Below are 23,412 nucleotides of genomic sequence, written 5' to 3'. Positions count from 1 at the left end.
CAAGATGTAAGCCCCATATGGACAAGGGCTATGAGTTAAATTTCTTTGTATTTACTTATCCATTTTTTTCAACAAAAATGTACCAAAATCACTTAAGTCCAGGCACAATATTCGGTGAAGTGAAGTTGCTCAGTCGTGTCCAACTCTTTGTGACCCTATGGACTGTAGTTCGCCAGGCTTCTCTGTCCATGGGATTCTCCAGGCCAGAATACTGGAGTGGGTTGCCATTTCCTTCTTCACGGGATCTTCCTGACCCAGCAATCAAACCTGGGTCTCCCACATTGCAGGCAGATTCTTTACCATCTGAGCCACCGGGAAGCCAATATTTGGTGCTGGAGGATTAAAGTTACTAAGACACAGACTAGTCTGGAGGGTGAACAATGACAAAGACTTGTGACAAGTGCTGTAAAGGAGGTGTCTGCAGGGTGCCAGTGAGCCCTGAGGGGTCAGGAGACATTCTCAGGACAAGTCTCGGCTGCTCCACCACACCTTCGTGCAAAGGAACTGCTCCAACAACCAGTGAATGAAATCCCTCCTACAAGTAGTGGGGCAGTCATGAAATGGCACCCAGTTCTCTGCTGGGATTTAGGGTAACGCCAGTGGCTGAGTCAGATCCTGCATAAACCAAGAGGACATTACCAGAACTGTGATAAAAACATGCCAAAATAAAGCCAAACCTTCCTACACTATAATTCTCTGCCATTTCAAAATATGAATGCTAATCATTCTCCAATGAAAACAAATCTGTGCTTTATGGTGAGTAAAGAAACAAAAAAGAACGGAGTCTGGAAAAATCTTTGAGGAAAGAGACCATCCCTTAGGAGACCAATGTAATAGAACATCTCCCGTGCCCAGCACAGTCATTCATAGTGGTGTCCATGGTGGCCGACTCAGTCGTGGGAAAGTTGCAGGAGACCAAGGTCTAGGTCATAGATGGTCAGGAAGCAACTGGGTGGAGCAACAGCCCTTCCCTATAAGCAGGTATCCTTAGCTGACTTCAGTCTTATCAAATCTTCAACAGAGGGGCTGGAGTAGATAAGGTCTCTTCCATCTCCTTAATTTTATGCTGCTAGAAAATGAAATAAGTAGAACTCACTCTTAGACCAACTATAACATATGTTTTCCTAAACTAATCTTCAGAAAATGTCTACCATTTACAAACAACGGGAGAGCTTGTTTCAATTTACAGCCCTCAAGTTGGTGCTTTGCCCAATTCCAAATCCTAAGGAGATCCTGACCCAGCTCATCAATTGCTAGTTTGTCAAAGTCAAGGATGTCACGAGCTATTAGATAACACATTCCTCATCCTTTCCTCTCTGCAGCTTACCGAGCCTGTTTCCTTCCCCCAGTCCTGCCTGTTCAGACAGAGGCAGTAAAAGCCTCCCGTCCCATGAATCTTCCTAATAGGAAGGGAAATGTTTGAATCAATGCCTTTTACTTAATTTTTTTTAATGCCAGAGGAAAAAAGAAGCTGAGCCATATCAAGCTACATAGGATTAAAATGTGATAAATAAGAGGAACATTAAAACGGACAAGTGGAAAAGAATTCTTCCAAGACTGAATTTATAAAATGTTACTAGAACTACCATTAAATATCCTAAAGTACTTTTCTTTTAAACACCAACATTTTATTTATCCAAGAACTGGAAAAGATCCGCAGCGTTCATACAGTAGCAAGCATTAAACACGGGCTTTTAGATCACAAACACCGTGGTGATCTCAGCACATTTTAAGTTTCCTCACCAGTAAAATGGAGACAAAATCTACTTTTTATTAGATACACAGTATTATATTACTTTATATTATATACATAGTATTATGGTACTTTGTATTATCTACAAAGTATTATGCTACCTTGCTTTATATACATATATATACACAAAATAATAATAATTCAGAAACCAGTTATTAACCCAGAGCTCAGCTGGTGCTTTGTGATGATCTAGAGGGGTGGAATGGGGGGTGTACACACATAGCTGGGTCACTTTGCTGTACAGCAGAAACTAATACAACATTGTAAACAATTATACTCCAATAAAAAAAAACAGAAAAGAAACCAGTTATTAAGCACTTACTATGTGCTGGACTCTCAGTAATAATAAGCACATTACCTCATTATTACAATAGATTGCATTTAATTTTCACAACCATTAGTTCTGCATCTTTATATCATTCATCTATTCAATCATTTGTGTGTGTACGTAGCTATCTGCACAGTGCCTGACAGATTCAAAAAAACGGGGGGAAAAATAAAAGGTCTCCATTTCCATACAAAGAATATCCTATTGTCACTTTTTATTTATTTATTTAGACAGTGTCACATGGCTTGCAGGATCCCAGTTCCCTGACCACAGATTGAATCGGGGCCAAAGCACGGAAAGCCTAGAATCCTAACCACTAGGCCACCAGGAAACTCCTCTCTAGTCACTTTTAGAACTACACAGAGAGAAGAGAACAAAACAGATTTGGAGACATAGGCTGTATTTACGATTTACTTTGCTAATAAAGGACGGACACACTCAGAACTTATCACCGTTATTGTGTGACCCAAAAGAAACGAGACTGAATTGGGTTCATTACATCTCTTTTTAATTATGGTGACCTTAGTCTTCATAGTGACTTAGCCTCACCTCAATGCCTACTTTAAAAAAGAACAGAAAATCCTTCTACTTTGTATTTTCTAAACAAAGCACCACAAATCTGTAGCCCAGGAGGAATACACTGGAAATCACTTGAAGACGACTTTTAAGACCACCCTCGCTCATTCGCTACTTCATTTACTCATATTCTCTCTCTCTCTGTTTCTCCTCAGCTCTAGATAGTTTTGGATAAGTTTGCGTATCTTTATTCCTGACTCACAGAAATCATAGAATCTTAAGGTCAGAAGCGACTCTGGAGGTCACTAAGAGGCCAGGCGTTCTTTCTTAAGAAACACATACTGCGTCCCTGCAGAGAAGCAGCCCAGGGAGGAGTTCTGAAGCCGAATGGTTGGTTTCTCCCCTGATGAACATAAAAATGACAGTTTCCACCTCATCTCAAAGGGTTGCTGGGATGAATAAATGTGATAATGTATGCAAAGAATTCAACAAGAATTCACCTGGCACAGAGCAGGTGCTCAAGAAATAGGAGCCCATCTTACTTAGAAGTGTTACAGCCATCGTGTTATATCGTAATGTTTTGGATCATGATTCTGTCATCAAGGCCTGAGCCACCCCTCTGGGTCCACCCATATATTTAATAACTACACCTTCTCAGCTCAGTTTTTACCCCCGTCCTTGCTGCAGCCACCAGCTTCCAGCAGCTGTAACCTCACAGCACCCCACCTCCGGCAAACCACTTCTCTCCAGCTCTCCACCTTGGGGGTCCTCCGACACCACAGCTGGGACACTGTGGAAAAGGCCAGCACTTGCATGTGTACAAACCTGGAAGTGCAAGGACTTAGTGCCCTGGGGCAGCTCTTGACCAAGGAGAGGGGAGCCCATTGATAAAATACCCACTGTGTCTGTGCCTTCTGAGGCACAGACTGCCTGGCTCCTCAGAAGGTCCCCAGAGCTCACGACAGTGACTGGCTTGATCACACAGGCTTGTGCCAGCTTCCTCTCCTTCCTTGTTTCTCTCCTCCCCAGCCCCACCCCTGTTCCCCAGGATCACTGCCCAAAATAAACTACCTGCATGCCAGCCACTGTCTTGGACTCTGCTTTCTTGGGGACTCCAGGCTGTCACACTCAACAGGAATACTGATAGGACAAGTGAGCCCCAAGGCACAGCACCAAAGACCTCCCATACGGCCAACATCAGAGGTCACTCTAAGGGCACACAATAAGCCTCTCATCTAGCACCCAGGTCTCTATTTCACTCATCAAGAAGTTAGGGGTTTTGTCAAAGGCTGATACTTAGATACGGGATACCTACCAGAATTCCTGTAATCTGCTCAGAATACAGAAGTCTCTCCGTAAATAAAAATGTTATCTCTCTTCCTTTCCTATCCCCCATCAAAAGGGAAATGACATGAATTCTCCATGACCCAGTCTTCCTATTCTTAGGAAAACCAGGCTGCCTCCTATTTCCTCATCTAAATGTTCATACATTAAGTTCCAGATATTCTTCTGGTATCTCCCACAAAATCACTGCTGACCTCACGTATCCTTACAAGGTACAGAATTTGCTTTTTTCCTCCATTTCTCCTTTGCAGAGACATCATTATTTATGGAGGCTTCTGATGATTCCCCTCTTATTCCTTTACAACTCTAGAAATCCAAAAGTGGTTTTTACATTGCCATTCTAGGCATGTATTTAAATCACATATTTGGTGCACATACTAACTCAGATAGAAATGTACACAATGAAAGTCCATATTCTATATGTATTTATGCGGCACACACAAACACTTGAATTCTGACAGATCAGGATAAGCTGCTTTAGAAATTCCAATGATTGCACTTCACAGGAGTATGCTGGGGAAGTAGGAAGAGATCTCTCCCATCCGGTCTCTGGGATTAACACTCCTGCTCTTTCCAGCTCAACTTTAGAGTCCATAGCATCAGCAAAAAATGAATCTTTCCTGATGCCTCATTTTCCATGAGACACTGACCATTAGAATGCCTGGAAATTCCAGCAGGGTTATGGCCAAAAAGCTTGGGAAATGCTACAACAGAGCCTAGCTCTGCCTTCCTCAATCTCAGACTCAATTCAGGTTGACTGTCTCTGAGCTTGGGGAAATAAGAGATTTCAAACTGCTCCTTGGAAAGTTAGTGTTGGGGGTGGAGATGGGGTTTGGGAGGCAGAAACCATTGACTTCCCATAAGGTTTCACATAAATTTCATTTGCAAACAAAAATCCGTGATACTCATCCATAAAACTTGAAACCCAATGTACCAATTACCTCTAAATTACCTTTCACCTCTAATAGACAATGATCCTTCTACTCAAAGTGTGGTCCACAGACCTGTGGCAGCAGTATCACCTGCGAGTTTACTAGAAATGCAGGTGCTCAGGGCCCCTTACAGACCTCCTCAATAAGAATTTTCAGTTTAACAAGATCTCCAGGCAATCTGTATGCACATTACATTTTGAAAACTGGCTTAAGACACTTTTAATCTTTTCCTGTAAGTGTTTAAGATGCTTCTTCTTAATGCTAGTTCTGATCAAAGTAACATATTAAAGTATTCCACTGAAAGAAGCCAAGAAAACTAAGTCTCATAATTTTACAGGCAATTTTGGGGATAAAAATTTGGGGTGAGCTGATGTATTATTTTCTTCCTTTAAACATGTTAGAAATCTGAGCAGTGTTTGGATTACTCCTTCTTCTATTAAAGAAGATATTCCTGACGGACAATATGCACTAGGCTCCCCTCTTTCTAATGAACTCCAACTCATCCTTCAAAGGCCCAGGAAGCCTGCCCCTTACATGGCCCAGCAGACACCTCCTATATGTGTGGTTTTCTTAATGAAACACTCGTTAAAAGCACTAAAAAGGCAAGAATCTCATAAGCTCCAAAGCTACTTGTTCCAAATAACTGATTCAAGTTTACATCTTTTATCCGTTACTTCTTGGATGACCCAACCCATCCCGTTCCCTCCCCTTCACTAGAGTCCAGTTTTGTTCTCTCATTGGAAACACAGAATTTAGCAACTCTTTATGGTCTAGTCATTATAAATACAGATCTTTCTCAGCTTATAATGGGACTACCTCCTGATACACCCATCAGGAGCTAAAAAGGCATTCATTACACTTAACCCACCTAGCTTAGCTTTGCCCACTTGAATGTGCTCAAACACTTACATTAGCCTACAATTAGGCAAAATCATCCAACACAAACCCTATTTTACAATAACATGTTGAAAATATCTCATCTAATTTCTTGAATACTGTACTGAAAGTGAAAACCAGAATGGGTCCAGAATGGTTGTAAGACTACTGGTTGTTTTCTCTGGTGATCGTGTGGCTGACTGGGGGCTGCCACCGCCTGGCATCACCAGAGAGGAACATAGAAAGATCACTAGCCTGGGAGAAAATCAAAATTCGAAATTCCAAGAATGAGTTCTATAGAATGCACATCGCTTTTTGAGTCATAAAGTCTAAAAAACTGTCTAATTCAAACCACCGTAAGTCAGGGATCATCTGTATATATTACACATTGTTTTACCTCCACAACTCGAGTGTAAGATCCCTGAGGGGGACCATCACACGTATTTCACCTCTGGACACAGCTCCCAGCACTTGGCTGCAAGACTTGGTCAATTATGTGTACTGAGGAACTTGGTCCCACAGTTTCTTACCAGATACTCTTCTCTGGGTACCATTTAACAGTTTAATCTATAGTATAAAAGAAACCACTGAATCATTTGATTGCCTTTATCCCCCTGGTAAACCAAGGCAAGGAAAACTGTATTAAAATGATGGTACCTTGGTGAGAACAAAATCCTAGAACTAGCTTAGGAGTCCTAAGGAGTGAAATGAAAGTGAAGTGTTAGTTGCTCAGTCGAGTCGGACTCTTTATGACCCCATGGACTGTAGCCTGCCCAGCTCCTCTGTCTGTGGAATTCTCCAGGCAAGACTATTGGAATGGGTTACCATTCCCTTCTCCAGGGGATCTTTGCGACCCTGGGATCGAACTCAGGTCTCCTGCATTGCAGGCAGATTCTTTACCGTCTGAGCCTCCAGGGAAGCCTGCGGAGTGAAATGCGCCTACATAACAGCAGCAGGTTCCTCTGTGCTCCGAGCTGGCTCCTGGGGTGCAGGCTGCAGGACAAGGCCCACACCCTGACTGGTTAACCTCAAGAGAAAGCCTGGCTTCTCTTCTGAAAGTTCTGCTTTCCTTAGGAGATTCCTGCCTCAGGCAGCTTCCACAGAAGCAAAAAATAGCTCAGAAGAGACGTCTGATTCTGCATCTTAATCTATGTGACTTGGATGAACTCAGACTTGGAAGGAATGATTAGAAAAGATGGAAAGGAAGGAACAGGCTAAAACCTCAAAGTAATTATATGTTTAAAAGAAAAAAAGGATTTTTATGAGCACCACAGCTTTCCTAGCAAATGAACTACATAAGGCACTTCCCTCATGGATGAAAACCTCCAAATTTCTCCTCAGGTCAAGGAAGAGAGGTATTTTTTCCTCTCTAGTGTTGTCAATTCATATTAGAATTAAGCTTCTGCAAGATATACTGGGGAGTTTTCAGTTACTTCTCAGTGCTTCTGATACTCATTTCACTCTCATTTGTTTATTTAAACATAAACAAACCAATTTGACTGCTGTTAAGTTTGTCTGCCTTCTAGTTGCTTTGATGGGACCTGTTTATAACACATGCTCATCTGCTGAAGCCTTTCAGCATCCAAGCTAAACAACCAAATCCAACTTACTCACAAGATCACAAATGTGTGTGACCTGCTCCCTGTCATCCCAGACCAACCAAATAAAAATTACAACACTCAAAGTAAAACGTATTTCAGATATAAAGTCCCTATACATTTCATTCCACAAAATGATTTCTCATTTTCATGTTCACCAACTAAAGGGGAAAAGTGTTGACAAGTTATCTGGGAAAATTGATTTCAGTGCTGTGTTTTTAGGACCCAACCTGACGCTGGCAAAGACTGAGGGCCAGAGGAGAAGTGAGCAACAAAGAATGAGCTGGTTGGATGGCATCAGTGAATCAATGGGCATGAGTTTGAGCACAACTGTGGAAGAGAGTGAAGGACAGGGAAGCCTGGCATGCTGCTGCAGTCCATAGGGTTCCAAACAGTCAGACACAACTTAGTGACTGAACAACAATAATGATATAGAATAGAACGATACAGCTAAAATATAGCAGGTGGAACAAAGTGCTGTGTGTTAAGTCACTTCAATCGTGTTCAACTCTTTGAGACCCCATGGACTGTAGCCTGCCAGGGGCGGGATTCTCCAGGCAGGAATACTGGAGTGGGTAGCCATTCCCTTCTCCAAGGGGTCTTCCCGACCCAGAGATTGAACCCGCGTCTCTCGCATCTCCTACACTGGCAGGAAGGTTCTTTACCACTAGAGCCATCTAAAATATAGGAAGTGGAACAAAGTAGATGTATCTTTTCAGGGTTCCAACTCATCTTTGACATCATCCAGATATTCCTTTAAATAAAAGACGTCTTATTAGGAAAACATTATTTATATAAATTCCATATTAATACAGGAAAATTTAAACCTGGGGGATAGAATAGCTCCTCACTGAATTGTTAACAAGTAGCTTCCAGACAATAACAAAGTTTTGTTAGCTCCCTTCTACAGGCAAGCTATGGTTTTTCCAGTAGTCATGTATGGATGTAAGAGTCAAACCATAAGAAGGCTGAGCAATGAAGAATTGATGCTTTCGAACTGTGGTGCTGGAATAGACTCTTGAGAGTCCCTTGGACAGCAAGGAGATCAAACCAATCAATCCTAAAGGAAACCAACCCTGAAATTCACTGGAAGGACTGATGCTGAAACTGAAGCTCTACTACTTTGGCCACCTGACTGACTCACTGGAAAAGACCCTGATGCTGGGAAAGACTGAAGGCAAAAAGAGAAGTAGGTGGCAGAGGATGAGACAGTTGACGTCACCAACTCAACAGACATGAATTTGAGCAAACTCCAGGAGACAGTGAAGGACAAGAAAGTCTGGCATGCTGCAGTCCCTGGGGTCACAGAGTCAGATATGACTTAGTGACTGAACTACAACAAAGACTCAGAAATTAATTGGCCAGCCTAGTCTGATTGATTTCAACATTCATACTCTAGGAATCCTCCAGACATATTCCCTCCTATGGATATAAATAAATGGCCACCTGATAATACTTTCTTTTCCTCACTATCTCAACCCTTTCTTCTCCCCAGTACAGCAATGCTGAGGGCAACAAAGCTGCCTTGGGCTTATGACGCCACCATGTAGCCAGAATGGAAATCTGCCTCACTTCTCCCATGTTCGCCTTTCAGAAAATCATGCATACATTAGAAAGCTTTCCCAAAAGTGTACACACACACACACACACACACACAACCTCTTTCATCTTTTAACTCTCTTCCTCTTTCCTCATTCTCAGGACACCTCTGCCTAAAAGTCTTCTTGGGTTCTCTATCATCTCCGTAGGATTAAGTCAAATTCCTTAGTTTGCAAAGTCCTACACAAACATCACTTCTGTTTTAACTTCTGTCTCTTACAGCCCAGCATTCTACAGCCTTCCAACCACTAAGAACTCATTATTTCTTGCACACAACCAGGCCCTTTCATAAGACAACATTTCTATGAATGGTATCTCTTCTGCTTGGAAAACAGCTTCATGCCTGCTCTGTACAATTCTCTTTATATATTAAACCAACTCCTATTCACCCTTCAAAATTCAGCTCAAGCTATATCCTCTGCAGTGGGGTTTTCCCTGATTGCCTCGGGCAATTACCTGTATGTTCATAATGTTTCCAGAATCCCCCCCCCCACCACCCTTTTTATTGCTATACCTCTGCACCTGTGATACGGTATTAGTCATTTACTCAACACTGGGTATCCATGGACCAGGCATTGGAATATAGCAAGCTACCTTTGCATTCCCACTGCACGACACAAGGCCAGGAGAGTAGTAGGCAGTCAGTAAATGTTTGTTGAATGAAAAAGCAAAAGAATGACAAACAAGATCTTATCCAGGAAATATCACCAGGAAAGCCCATACTCTTTTGCTTTCCTTTTACTCAATTTTGACTTAAAAAAATCAACTCAGATGCAGCATACCTCTACTATAGAAACCAAAAATCATCAAAAAATCATAGAATTAACATCTTTATCCTCTAAAGAGAATAAATACACCCATAAGTCCTTTTCATTCTCCACCATTAGCTTTATCTCCAACATTACCATTTCAGGTAGTCTTTTCTCTTGTATTTATTTATAAATACAGTTACAATCCTTTTGCCATTTATTTATTATAAACATGCAATTTCTCCACAAAATATGAACTGCTTGGTTAGTTAGTAAGTCTGTAGATTCACTTGTGAATCTCCATTTATTACACTATTTCCACTGGAAAATATATTTCAAGTTCAAAGGACAAAAGTCATACACCAGTGCCACAGAATCTATTTTTCTTTGAAGAACTGCAAGTAAAGTCAACAGGTTCCATTTTTAGGTATCAAATGACATTTTAACATCAGAAACAGTCATCTACATACTGAGACCGTTCAGAACTCACAATGCTAACCTGTAACCTAGGCTGGTGGCTAAAGGACGCGTATGTGAGGTTATGAGGGTTCTAGAAACAACCTTCTATCTCAGAGAACTGATCATAACCAGCAACCACTGACTAAATCCAGAGTTAAACACATATCCATAAGGACTAACTAAAGGATGTCTTTGGATCTCTGATGACTATGAACCCAAGGCAAAGGATGACCAGTGAACCTCCAGAATCTCAATAAACACTAAATTCAAAAGAACAGAAAGCTAGTATCAAAGTACATTCCACAGATTTCAAATAAATCATATTTAACGTGAAGGATTATCTCCCTATTTAAAGTTAGTCCTGGAGAAAACAAAGCCAAGTGTACACTAATTTTGCTGTACTGAGATCACACCCCAGATATGAATTTCATTCTCATTTACCAAGTTTTAAAATCTCTCAGCACCAGAAGAAATATGTGTGTTTGTTTAACTCATAATTACAAAATAAGGTAAGTGATATATGAGGATTTTGGTACAGGAAAAATCAGCCAGCCAATGAATGAGTCATTCTAACAGCCTAGTTTTCTGAATGGGTAATAGCTTTACATACCAAAAGAGCTTTGGAGGTTAATTACCTTGAATGTTAATATTTCCAGTGTTTATGGCAGATTTCCCTTCCTTCCCAAAGAATGTATCTAAAAATGTATCTTTTTTGGTCATTTTTTTGGTCCTTCACTCTCATTAATGGTAAATAGCAATTATGGACTTAGCTAATTACAAAGTAATGTCTGAAAGGCCAGTTGAGAATCCCTACTCTAATATTCCCAAACTTCAGGGCTTTTGCTCCCAATTCTTATATTTAAAGTTATAATTTTTCTATTTCCTAGTTGTCAAACTGTCAGGGGTCAGTTTTCACTGTTGGTTACAGCAACTCCTCACCCCATTCTAAATTGTGCTACCGTGTATTTGCTATGGATCATGTGTCAAATAAGAATTAAAAAGTTAGGACTGTTATTTAAAATAAGAGTAAGTTCCGAAAGAGGGTCTGAAGTATTCTCCCAGACTTTATGCCATCTAGTTCGGTTACTGAGTAGGCACATCTGCCCCTTTCCTGGTTCTTGGCTAGGTTCCAGATACTTACGAGAGCTGTGCTCCACACTCAAGCATTCTGTGACAAATCTCATTGCTCTTTATGATCCCCCTCCTAATGCAGATGTAAACCAAACTATCACAGTGACCTCACTAATGAATTTCTGTACTTGCCAAACAACAAAACAAATGCAAAGTTTCCAAGGAAGCAAAATATTCAGGTTGAAAGATAAATCCAGAAGCTGGAAAATGGTCCCTATCTTACATAATAGTTACGGTTTCATATATTTACAGCATTTAGCATCATGAACAGGTAGGTAGCTTACACAAGTAAATATGGTTAAAAAAACAATGTAGGGGAAAAATTACCAAATGATTTTTTAAACTCACAGAAGTTCAATTTTTCCTCAGTTTATTAAATTATTAGATACTTAGGCTAAGAAATTTCTTTTTAATTTTACACATCTAAACTGATGTGTAATTTTTATTTACACATTTAATTTTTCACTTACTAAACTGATGGCTGCTATACTAGGAAAAGTCTTCTCTTTTACTCAAAGGGAAAAATGGTTGCTCTAACCTGTGAGTAACCTAAAGGTCAATATCGTTTTAAACAATCCCTACAAGCACTGAGGTCAAGCATTCAACATAAATTAATGTACTTAAATTGTACTTAAAGTTTATATAACCTTGTTCATCAAACCTGAGAAAGCAAAACCAAGCAGGTGATCCAGGCTACCCTGTCACATTGAGAATGGGAGTAAAGAGAGTAGGTCACCAGTTATCCCAGTTATGTTTCCACACCCTTATGAAGGAGGCTGGTCCTCCAGCTATTTATAAAGACAGAACAGAAGGGGAAGGGGGCCCTGCCATGGCCACCCTTGCGAGTAACACCCAGGGTGGGCTGTTAGGTTCAGGCTGAATCCCCTGGGGCCTTGTGGGCTTTCCCTCAGAATGGCCCACCATACTAGGCAGCCCTGGATCCTTTGGGTGCAGTCCTGTCTGGTCAGGAAAAGGCCTGTGAAGATTTCCAGTGGTCACTGCCAGCCTATGATTCTATATATGGAAACATCCCATCCTAGTGTGTCCAGCACTGTGAGCACCACACCAGGGAGGAGCAGTGAGCAGCAGACCAGCCTCCCTCTTGCGGCCCCGCCAGCACACTCACTTTGGTGTCTCCCAGGCCCTGCTGCCCTGAACTGGACCTTGTCATCAAATGGCAGCCTGGACCTCTGCTGAGTCTTGCAGGCTGGCGGCTCTAACATGGAACAGCTGGAAGAGGACCCTGCATTCTTTTCTCTGCATAAACACTGGGGGCTCTGTTCACCCTCCTGCTGCAGCATGAACTAAAGAATTTCCCCATCCCAAATTACAACCAACAGACCTTTCCCCAACCCCCACCTTCACCCCTTACCCCCAGCCCCGGATATAATTCCAGTCTGTCACCACCCATGCTAGCAAATAGCAAACTGCTGAATATATCTCAGTGTATTCACTTTCTATACTAGTTGAGGTGTCTGTAAATACACTAGCAGGGTAATAGGAAACAATTCTCTTATGTTCAGTAAAGTTTCCTGACAAAAGCATTAAAGACACTGATTCATGCCTGCTCCCTATGGGACCCTTTCTATAAGATGCGTATCAATATAAATAAAGTCGTGATAGTTAAGTGTAAGCACGTAGTATACGAAATGCAAATATCATTTTAACAGTCTGTAGCGTCACCTACAAATTATTCTGAAAACAGAGCTCTAAAATTGGAATATCGGTGGAGAAAAAAAAGAACGTAAAATTGGGTTTCATATATTCCTCATGTAGCCTAGTCAAATCTCAGCTTCTGAAGGGCAGTCTCAGGCTTCTTCATGTGTTGCTGAAATCCAGAGAGCCACGTTGCCCAAAAGGAGGAAAGAAAAAAAGCCCAGAAAATCCAGACTCTACGTGACCTGACTTAATTATTTCCCAGGAAACTGCATGAGAGAAAAAGCAATCATTCATGCTACCGTAGCTACCACACGGAATGAACTGAAGGAGTTGACAGTGAGCAAAAAGAACCCGAAGCTGCCAGCGGAGGTAAGTGGGCGGCACGGCCTCGGGGGAGAGACGCCAAGGACCCTGGGGCCGCGGGGGTTCGGTCCCCAAGGACCGGCGATCCGGGGCGGGGCCAGGCCCGAGGCTGGGCAGCGGCGGTTGGGGGTGGCGAGGGGAACCGGGACCGCGGGACGGCGGCGGCGGCCGCGCACTTACCCGGACTGTTGGCCTCGCCTTCGAGGACGTGCAGCTCGGCGCAGTCGGCCAGCGAGTGCTCCAGGCAAAGCTGGAGGAAGCGGGCCTGGGTCTGGCTCACGCGCTTGAGCAGCGACAGCAGCGCAACGGTCTGCTCGCACTCGTTCCAGCCCTTAAACCAGCCCGCCAGCACCCCGACCTGGTCGCGAAACATCATGGTTAGGGGGCGGCCCTCAGCCTACAAAGCCCCCGGGGCGCCCCAGCCCGCCCCGCCCGCCCCAAAGTTCGGCGGAGCCGCAGCCCCGCGGCCGCCGGAGACGCGTTCCCGTTCCAAGGCGGCTCTGGTGCCCGGACGCTGCAGGTACAGCCTGGGCTCCTGCCTCTCTCGTCTGGTTTCAGTTACGTTCTGGTGGTTCTGGCTGATTTCCCCAGAGACGATGACGGACAGTAGCACGGAAATATTTCTTTTTTAAAAAAAATAACGATTAAAAAAAAATTTCCCCCCAAGGCACGGAAACTGAATGAAGAAGGCTCTCTTTCCCCCTCCCCTCTTCTCGCAGCTCCGGGATGGTGATTTCCGGCGTCCCGGGGTCTCTTCCCCGCTGGGCAGCAGCTCGGACCCTTCACACCCGCATTCCCGAGTGGCGATCACCACTGGAAGGAGAGAAAAGGCTGCAGTGAGACCTCGGCCAGCGAGGGAGTGCGCCGGCGAAGCTAGTGCATCCGAGGGAGCGGAGGGGGGCGCGCCGCGGGGTCTTCGTCTCCCAAATTCCGGCCGCCCCCTCCGCACCCGGATGCTGGAGAGGAGCTATTCCCGTTCTGGGAAAGGCAAGAAGCCGCCTTCCCAGGTGCGTGAGGAAGACCGCACGGCTTCCTGTTGCTGCTGCTGCGAACGGCTAATGCCCCCCACACACCCCGCGCGGGGTGGCCTCGGGGGCTGTGCCTGCAAACGCCCGCACCAGCAACAGATCTTCGTCGCGCAGAAAACTTGCACTGCGGCTGCGAAGGGGCGCGGGGGTGGGGGTGGGGGCTAATGCAAAGCAGAGGCGGAGGCGCGGCAGCCCGAGTTCCTTCCTCCTCCTCCTCCTCTCCCTCCTCCTCCTCCTCTCCCTCCTCCTCCTCCGCCACCTCTTCCTCCTCCTCCTCTCCCTCCTCCTCCTCCGCCACCTCTTCCTCCTCCTCCTCTCGGAGAAGCAGCCGAACGGCTGCAGCTCCATCTACAGCAACAGCCAGCATCTCCACCGCCAGGCGCCCCTCTGGATTTAGGCCGTGAGCAGCCGCGGCAGCAGCTCGAGACAAAAATAAACTCTCCCCACCCAGAGCTCAGCGCCCAGCGGGCAGAGGCGCAGCCGGAGCCTCGGCTCCCGCGCGCCGCTCGGCTCCAGCCCCCCCCCGGGAGGTCTCTGAGGGTCCGCGTCGCCCTCCGCGTTCAGATGTGCGCGTGTGTGTGCGTGCGCGTGTACTCGTGTGTGTGCTGTAGGCATCCTGCCCCAGCTCCCGCCGCCTACGGGCGGGCCCGGCCGGCCCAGCGCCTGGCCCGCGCGTGCCCGGCCGAAGTCGGCACGGCCACTGGCGCACGCCGAGCGCGGAGACGGTCGGTGCCCGCAGCACTGCCCCCCGCGGCGGGCAGGGCGGTTCCGTGGGGACTGCGGCTCCGTGCCGCCGGCACACGCCCCCGAACGACCGCGAAGAAGAAAAGTTCGGCTTCGAGGGCTCCCCCAGTCCCAACCCTGTCCGGGTGGCCGCCAGCGGCGAAGAAGAGAGAGCCCGGCGACTCGGCCAGCCCTCGAGGGCGGCTGGCTCTCAGCACCCCCGTTTCCCGGTTCCCAGGACTTCTCGAGCGGAGGCGGGGGGAGGCCCCCGGGAAGGGGACCCGGAGACCGCGGGCGCCTCGGCCTGGGGCGTAGGACAGAGTGCGCTCACCTCGGAGCGGCTCATCCCGGCGGCTCGGGGGCCCCACGCGCGGGTCCGGGGCGGCTGTGGCTCTCAGCGAGGCTGGGGGCGCGCGGAGGGCGGGCTGCGGGCCATGCCGTCGGGGCGGGCGGCGCCGAGGGAGTGCGGCGCTGCGGGGCCGGGCCGCCGCCGCCGCCGCTCCTGCTGCCGCCCGTGTAGGCTCGCGGAGGACTGAGCCGCCCGAGCCGGAGCTCCCCACATGCTACTGATTAACATGCACCATTACATCATGGGCTTGGCAGGGAGCGCCCGAGCGGGGGGAGAGGAACCCGGGCGGCGGCGGCGGCGGCACGCGGGGGGGGGGGGGGGGGGGGCCGGGGGAGGATCCCCGGACCCGGCCGGCGGCGGGGGTGGGGGGAGGTGGATTCCTAAGTGCGGGCCAGAAAAGGGGAGCGGAGCGGAGAGGGAGGAGCCAGATGGCGCGGAGGGGTCGGGTTGGAGGAACCGCGGGGCGGAGAGGGAAGAAGTTTGGGGAAGGGGAGGGGTCCAAGTGAATTCCTGCCCTCTGCTGCCTGCCTGTTCTGGAGGGGCCAGGGCGCTTAAGCAGCCGGACTGCGGACGGGAGGGGACCCGGAGGGTGCTTGAGCGGGGGCGGTGCTGCCACCGGCTGCTCGTCCTTGGGAATGTGGCGCGCGGACTCCCGTGACCCCTCGGCCCTACTGGGGCCCGAGGGTGGCAGAGACTTAGGGTCAAGGACGCTGCGGGTGTGGACAGGTTCCGGGGGTCGCAGAAGCAAAAGGCAGAGGAGGCCGAGGGGTCGTATGCAGGGCTGGAAGTGCCTGGGCACCAGGCTCCGTGCTGCCCATGTCCTCTATGAGCGCGAGAAGTTCCCGGGCTGCTCACCCCTCGCCCGGGTCGGACCTCAGATGTCCTTTGCTCTTGTGGGCGGCCCCGGCCCCTTTGGGGCCTCGCTCTCCCCTGGGGAAGCCGCCCGACTTTGGGGGCCCGCTGGGAAACTATGCCTGGCGCGCTGGCTGCGGCTGCGGCTCCGGCTGCGGGCCTGGAGCGGAGAGGAGCTCCGCCGCGGGGGGCAAGGAGGCGGGCGAGGCCACCTGTCAGCGCGTCTGCGTCGTCGCAGGGCTGGGCAGCCTTCACCTGGCCCTGCAGAGTGCGCGAGGCCTGGGCCGAGGCTTCAGAGGTCCTCGCCGCGCGCGCCAGGGGGTGCGGTGGAATTGGGGGGTGGGGGGTGCGGCGCTGAGGCCAGGCAGCACAGGGAGGTCTGGGAAAGTGGCCTCGGCTGGTCTCCAAAGTAGAGAACTGGTTAAAAATACCCTAAAACCTAAAAATCTCGATGCCTTCTGATATTATTTGAATATGCACAAGAGGACTTGGTGACCAGATCCAGACTATTCCCCATGTTTTAAGTGAAAACACAGAGCCCTCGAACATTTCTCCAGCAACCTGTGGCTTTCTGTATGAGTACTTCTGAGACATTTGTGAAACGCATGCTTCAAATCCAGCCTCTTTACTCTCGCTAATACAGTATTTTTGAAGATAAAGTGTCTGAGATATTATCCACGGATTTAACACTTCCTTCTTTAACTCCAGCATATGTCCCTGGATTTTCAATCATTTCTTCCTTCCTCCCTCAAACCTAGTTTCTGCACCATTTAGTTCCTGTGAGACACGTGACAGGACCTAACCATCTGCTGGGGTATTGAAAGGTCTGTGGAGCTGCAGAAATTTAGGTGTTACCATTAAAATAGGGTATGTGAATAATTTTCTTAAGCTCATTATTAGCCAGCCAGTAAAGGTATCTGCATAATTTAATGAATATTTTACCCCCAAAACAAGAATTCTAGAGTCAATGGTTTAATTTTGTTTTGTCTTATTATTACAGAGGCAGGAAATCTTGACTTCATTTTCTCCAAAATGTTATTATCATTACTAAGCTAGTTATTATTATTACTAAGCTAGTACTTAGTAATAATCGCTATCAGAAAATGGGGAAAAGGTTTCCAGCACAGGCTATCTCAGTATACACCTTGCTATCAACTGCAACCAAAACAGAAATTGCCCACCTGGGGCTTCCGGAAGCCTCCGAGAGTGTTTTTTTTTTTTTTTTAAAGAAAGTGGGAGAAGTCACTTCCATTAATTATTGTCACCTGCAGTTTACTAACTCAGTAGTAAAACTAAAAAACAAAACCAACAAACCTTGAAGCGAATTGAATTCTATTTAAACTGAAGAAAGAAAATACTGCCACCTACTGGAAAAGCGTACTGCTTACAGCAGCCTTTGACCTAAGGAAAGATTTAGCTAATTTGGGGGCTATTTTTTGAAAAATACAAAAAGGAGCGTCAATGAGTTGCCAACCTGCCTTGTTTTTGTGGGTTCACAATACTTGTGACTTCCCTTGCCTCTGGGCCTTTCCCCTAGTAGTGGAGATGAAACCCAGAGTGGAGATGAAACCCAGTGAGGCTGCTTCACTTCCTCACAGAGTGAAGTCACCCTGAAGGAAGGAAACCAATACTCTCAGTTAAATATTTATTTTTGTCTTAAATACGGATTTTTCCTATTTGAACCTCTACCCAGTTTTTATGGATAATTAAGAAGTGGCTGTGCTCAGACAGTCGTTGAATCAGACACTCAGTCCGACCTCATAGACTATAGCCCTCCAGGCTCCTCTGTCCATGGGATTTTCCAAGTGAGAATAATAGAGTGGGTTGTCGTTTCCTCCTTCAGGGCATGTTCCTGACCCAGGGATCAAACCCGTGTCTGTTACATTCCCTGCATTGGTAGGCAGATTCTTTACCACTAGCACCACCTGGGAAGATTAAGAAGTGGCTAACAGTTACTAAATACCCACATGACTTGGAAAAGGAGTTTTAGTGCAAATTCTAACTTCCAGAGAGTAGATGATTAGGCAGTAACATGGGAGGAGTGGGATTTTATTAATAGGTGGGCTAGAAACATGGCTGGCAGGGACGGAAGCCCAGGAGACAAGCCCAGATCCTTCTCTGTACACTGTACTCAGAAAGGTGCGGAACTGATGAGCATGGAGGCAAGAATAAGCTATGCTGGCCAAGATGTAGAGAAGGATTTGACTATGAAAATATTAGACTTGGGGGACTGAACAGAAGTACCCAGGAGTGAGGAAATCTGAAGACTGATTGAAAGTGAGCCAAGCTGGCATCTCCTCAGATAGAACTCTATCTCTGTATTATTTGCCACTAGGATCTTGTGTGCTTCCTGAAGAGTAAGCACAGCCACAGTTAAGTAGTATCTGTACTGAGAATATTATTTAAAAATAATTATAACCCCTGCTCTCGTAAACTTGTTACGAGGTCTGAAAATAACTGGCACGTTACTTTGTACATAGTAGGTACTTGATATATGTATTAGTTTTCCTTCTTTGTAGGCACAGAGTATGTTGATTTGGCTAATTTACATCTTGGGTCTGCCTCATAAAGAAACACGCTTTTTCATTCTTCAAAAACGTGCCCTCTCAAAAGCCCTGTAATAAGGCCTACGAGAGGATGGCCAGGGCTTGAATTAGGATTCGAGGGGATGAAGAGAGCGATGTGGAGGAAGAAACGGCAGAACTGGTGACAGATGGAATGTGGGAAGGCTAAATCAGGAGTCAGGTCTGCTAAGACAGCAACAGTGAAAGGCAAGCTGGGTGAGGCCCAGGAGCCGTGGCTTAGGGAGACTAAACTTGAGTTCAGATCTCATTAGAAGGAGTTCAGAAATATCTCAGTGTTGGCAGGGGCACACATTCAGAGAGAAAGCCGGTAGTCTGTTAGCCCAGGGTAGAGAGCTAATGGCCAGCACCAATTTCCTATATCCCTAGCACCATTTTATGCCGGCGCCAGGATCATGGTTGCTGACTCAGTTCAGTTCAGTCTCTCAGTCATGTCTGACTCTTTGCGACCCCGTAGACTGCAGCACACCAGTCTTCCTTGTCCATCACCAACTCCCAAAGCTTGCTCAGACTCATGTCCATCAAGTCGGTGATGCCATCCAACCTGGGCTGTTGACTGGCCCAGAGTAAACCTGGCCGGACCAGCCAGTGGTAAAGCAGTGGGACTCTTGAGGAATCTGCTTTTGCTTTTCACTGAAGTTCTTACCACTCTCAGTATAGTTGAAAACTGAAAGATTTTCTTCAGCTCCTCAATTTAGAGGATTTTTCCAGGAAAAAAAAGACTTATTAAACCCAATGGTAGGAAAACTATCCATGATGACCTATAAAGTTGGGATAGGAGGGGAGAGGGAGGCTCAAGAGGGAGGAGATACATATACAATTATGACTGATTTGCATTGTTGTACAGCAGAAACCAACACAACGTTGTAAAGCAGTTATCCTTCAATTAAATTTTCTTTAATTAAAAAACTAAAAAGGAATGCCACTACCCAAAGGCCATTCCCTGGTGGCTCATTCAGTAAAGAATCTGCCTGCAATGTGGGAGACCTGGGTTTGATCCTTGGGTTGGGAAGATCCCTGGGAGAAGGAAAAGGCTACCCACTCCAGTATTCTGGCCTGGAGAATTCCATGGACAGAGGAGCCTGCAGGCTACAGTCCCTGGGGTTGCAAAGAGTCGGACATGACTGATCAGTTTTCATTTCATGTCACTTCACTCAAAGGCCATAACAGATGTGATTAGTTATTCTTCAGGAGTCAAACATGAATATGAATTGGATGGACTTGTTGAATTCATGAGGAAAAGATTTTTTTTAATTTTGGTAAAATATGTATAACATAAAGTTTACCCTTTTAACCAGTCTTAAGTATAAAATTCCGTCACATGAAGTACATTCACATTGTTTGTACAACCACCTTAAAGTATCCATTTCCAGGTCTTTTTCATCTTACCAAACTGAATTTCTGTACCTGTTAAACAATGAATCTTCATTCCTCCATGCCCTTGGTCTCTGCGAACCACCATTTCTACTTTTTGTTTCTATGAATTTGTCTATTCTAGGTAGCTCATAAGTGTACTCATACAATATTGTCCTTTTGTGTTTGGCTTATTTCACTTAGCATAATGTTTTCAAGCTTCATCCATATTATGGCAGGTATCAGAATGTTATTCCTTTTTAAGGATGATTAATGTTGCATGAAGACAACTTTTGAGACAGCTTTCTCTAGAATGGAGTTTGATAAGAAAGGTGAACTCTAGTTTGTAGGGCGTATATTCAGGTAAATTTTCTTTTTGACTGATTTCTAAAGAGTATAATCCAAACTTACTACCTGGCACTTAAATAAAACACAAATTCAATTGAACCACAATTTCAAACACAAATGCAGATGGGTTCACACTTTTTAAAAATAAGCAAATGTGTGAAATTTTAAGCTATAGGTTTTTTACAGTAAAATATCTTACATCATAGATAAATTTGCAAATAAATATAGTCAAAAGGTTAAATATAAGTGTTGTAAATTACTCCTATTTACAGGCTTTGTATAGGTTAGGATTACAAAAGTAGGAGCTTAGATCTTTTAGAGAGATAAATTGCCCTAGAATATCATGAGAGGAAAGAAAGCAAAAATTATTTGTCTAGAAGTAGTTGATTTAAGAATTGCCAGTATATTTTCAAACTGAAAATGCTCTTGAAACATGTCCACAGTTTTAAATATTAGGTTGGCACAAAAGTAATTGGAGTTTCGGACCATGAACTTTAAATCATCATAACTAGGCTCAAACACATTTTTATTAATTAAAATAAGAGCAATTACAACAACACATTTTGCCAGTGAGAAATAAGTTTGTTTATTCCTATAGTGTAAAACTCTGTGCTTCAGGATTCAAGGAACTCTTGGAAAGCATTTTCTGCCTCCTACTGGTTGTGGAAGCATTTTCCCTGCAAAAAGTTGCTTTAAGAACTGGGAGTCAAGTTGGTGAGAAGTCAAGTGAATATGGCAGATGAAGAAAAACGTCATAGCCCAGTTTTGAAGCACTGATTGTGCAAGTTAGGCATTGTCGTGGAGAAGAATTGGGCCCTTTCTGTTGACCAGTGACGGCTGCAGGCGTTGCAGTTTTTGGTGCAACTCATCGATCTCTGAGCATACTTCTCAGATGTCATGGTTTCGCTGGGATTCAGAAAGCTGCAGTGGATCAGAGCAGCAGCAGACCACCAGTGACTATGATCTTTCTTTGGTGCAAGTTTCGCTTTGGGAAGAGCTTTGGAGCTTCCTCTTGGTCCAACCACTGAGCTGGTCATTGCAGATTATTGTACAAAATCCACTTTTCATTGCATGTCACAATGTGATCAGGAAATGGTTCATTGTTGTGTAGAATAAGAGAAGACAACTTATTTGACAGCTTTAAATTTGTGGTCAGCTCATGAGGCACCCACTTACCAAGGTTTTTCACCTTCCCAATTTGCTTTAAATGCCTAGTGGCCATAGAATGGTCCACGTTGAGTTCTTTGGCAACTTCTCATGTACTGTAAGAAAGTCAGCTTTGATGATTGCTTTCAGTTGGTCCTTGTCAACTTCTGATGGCCAGCCACTATGCTCCTCATCTTCAAGTCTCTTGAGTCCTTTACAAAACTTCTTGAACCACCACTGCACTCTATGTTCATTTCATTAGCAGTTCCGGGCCAAATGCATTGTAGATGTCTCGAGTTTTCCCCACTGTTTTATGACTCATTTTGAACTCAAATAAAAAAATTGCTCAAATCTGCTTTTTGTCTAACATTATTTCTATAGTATAATATAAAATAAACAGAAGGTATGTCATTAGCAAAAAAAAAAAAAAAACCATAAGCGAGAAATGGACATTAAAATGATGTATAACCACATTTGTTTAAGAGAGCATTCCAATATCAAATGGCAATGTTCAACAATACGAAACAGCAATTTCTTTTTTACTAACCTAACAGCTGACATTTTTTTCTAAATTAACAAACTCCTCTTTATTTTTTAAACTTTTAATTTTGTATTGGAATATAGCTGATCATTTTTTATTTGTATGGGAGTATAGATGATTGATGAGCATGAAGGAGGAGAATGAAAGAGCTGGCTTAAAACTAAATATTAAAAAACTAAGATCATGGCATCTGGCTCCATTCCCTCATGGAAAAGAGAAGGGGAAAAGTGGAAGTAGTGACAGATTTCCTCTTGGGCTCTAAAATCACTGTGGATGGTGACTGCAGCCTTGAAATCAGAAGACGTTTGCTTCTTGGTGAAAGCTACGACAAATCTAGACAGTATGTTGTAAAGCAGGGACATCACTCTGCTGGCAAAGTTCTGTATACTCAAGGCTGTGATCTCCCCAGTGGTCAGGTAAGGTTGTGAGAGCTGGACCTTAAAGAAGGCAGAGAGCTGAAGAACTGATGCTTTTGAACTGTGGTACTGGAGAAGACTCCTGAGAGTCCCTTGGATAGCAAGGAGTCAAAACCAGTCAATCTTCAGGGAAATCAACCCTCAATACTCATTGGAAGGACGGATGCTAAAGCTGAAACTCCAATATTTCGGTCATCTGATGCAAACAGCCAACTCACTGGATGCTGGGAAAGATTGAGGGCAGAAGGAGAAGAGGGCATCAGATGATGAGATGGCTGAATGGCATCACCAATGGAATGGATATGAATTTGGGCAAACTCTGGGAGATGGTGACGGACCAAGAGGCCTGCGTGCTACAGTCAATCCATAGGGTTGCAAAGAGTCAGACACGACTGGGTGACTGAACAACAACATAGCTGATTAACGGGCTTCCCAGGGGTGCTAGTAGTAAAGAACCCAGCTGCCAATGCAGGAGACATAAGAGACTTGGGTTTGATCCCTGGATTGGGAAGATCCCCTGGAGGAGGGCATGGTAACCCACTCCAGTTTCCTTGCCTGGAGAAGTACCCACGGAGAGAGGAGCCTGCCGGGCTACAGTCTATAGGGTCGCAAAGAGTCGGACACGACTGAAGCGACTTAACACGTACATACTACTTAACACGCACATAACTGATTAACAATGTTGTGATAGTTTCAGTAGACAGCAAAGGGAGTCAGCCATACATATACATGTATCCATTCTCACCCAAACTCCCCTCCCATCAACA

The 23,412-nt window shown here is 45.3% G+C and overlaps 1 protein-coding gene across 2 annotated transcripts in view; it reads right to left on the bottom strand.

Moving 5' to 3' along the window:
- The window catches only part of SAMD4A (sterile alpha motif domain containing 4A), a 227,247-nt gene extending 211,733 nt beyond the window's left edge, over positions 1 to 15,514 (bottom strand). For both annotated transcript variants that reach the window (XM_052647150.1, XM_052647151.1), the window contains exons 1-2: positions 15,390 to 15,514; positions 13,488 to 14,120 (exon numbers count right to left, since the gene is read on the bottom strand). In XM_052647150.1, the coding sequence (XP_052503110.1) occupies positions 13,488 to 13,683 (196 nt within the window). In that variant the 5' untranslated portion in view covers positions 13,684 to 14,120; positions 15,390 to 15,514. The remainder of the gene's footprint in view (positions 1 to 13,487; positions 14,121 to 15,389) is intronic.
- Positions 15,515 to 23,412: the final 7,898 nt, after the last annotated feature.

The sequence above is a fragment of the Budorcas taxicolor genome, chromosome 10, assembly GCF_023091745.1.
Source record: "Budorcas taxicolor isolate Tak-1 chromosome 10, Takin1.1, whole genome shotgun sequence".
Lineage (NCBI taxonomy): Eukaryota > Metazoa > Chordata > Mammalia > Artiodactyla > Bovidae > Budorcas > Budorcas taxicolor.
The sequence above is the reverse complement of the archived record's forward strand: the minus strand, read 5'-3'. Positions and strand labels throughout refer to the sequence as shown.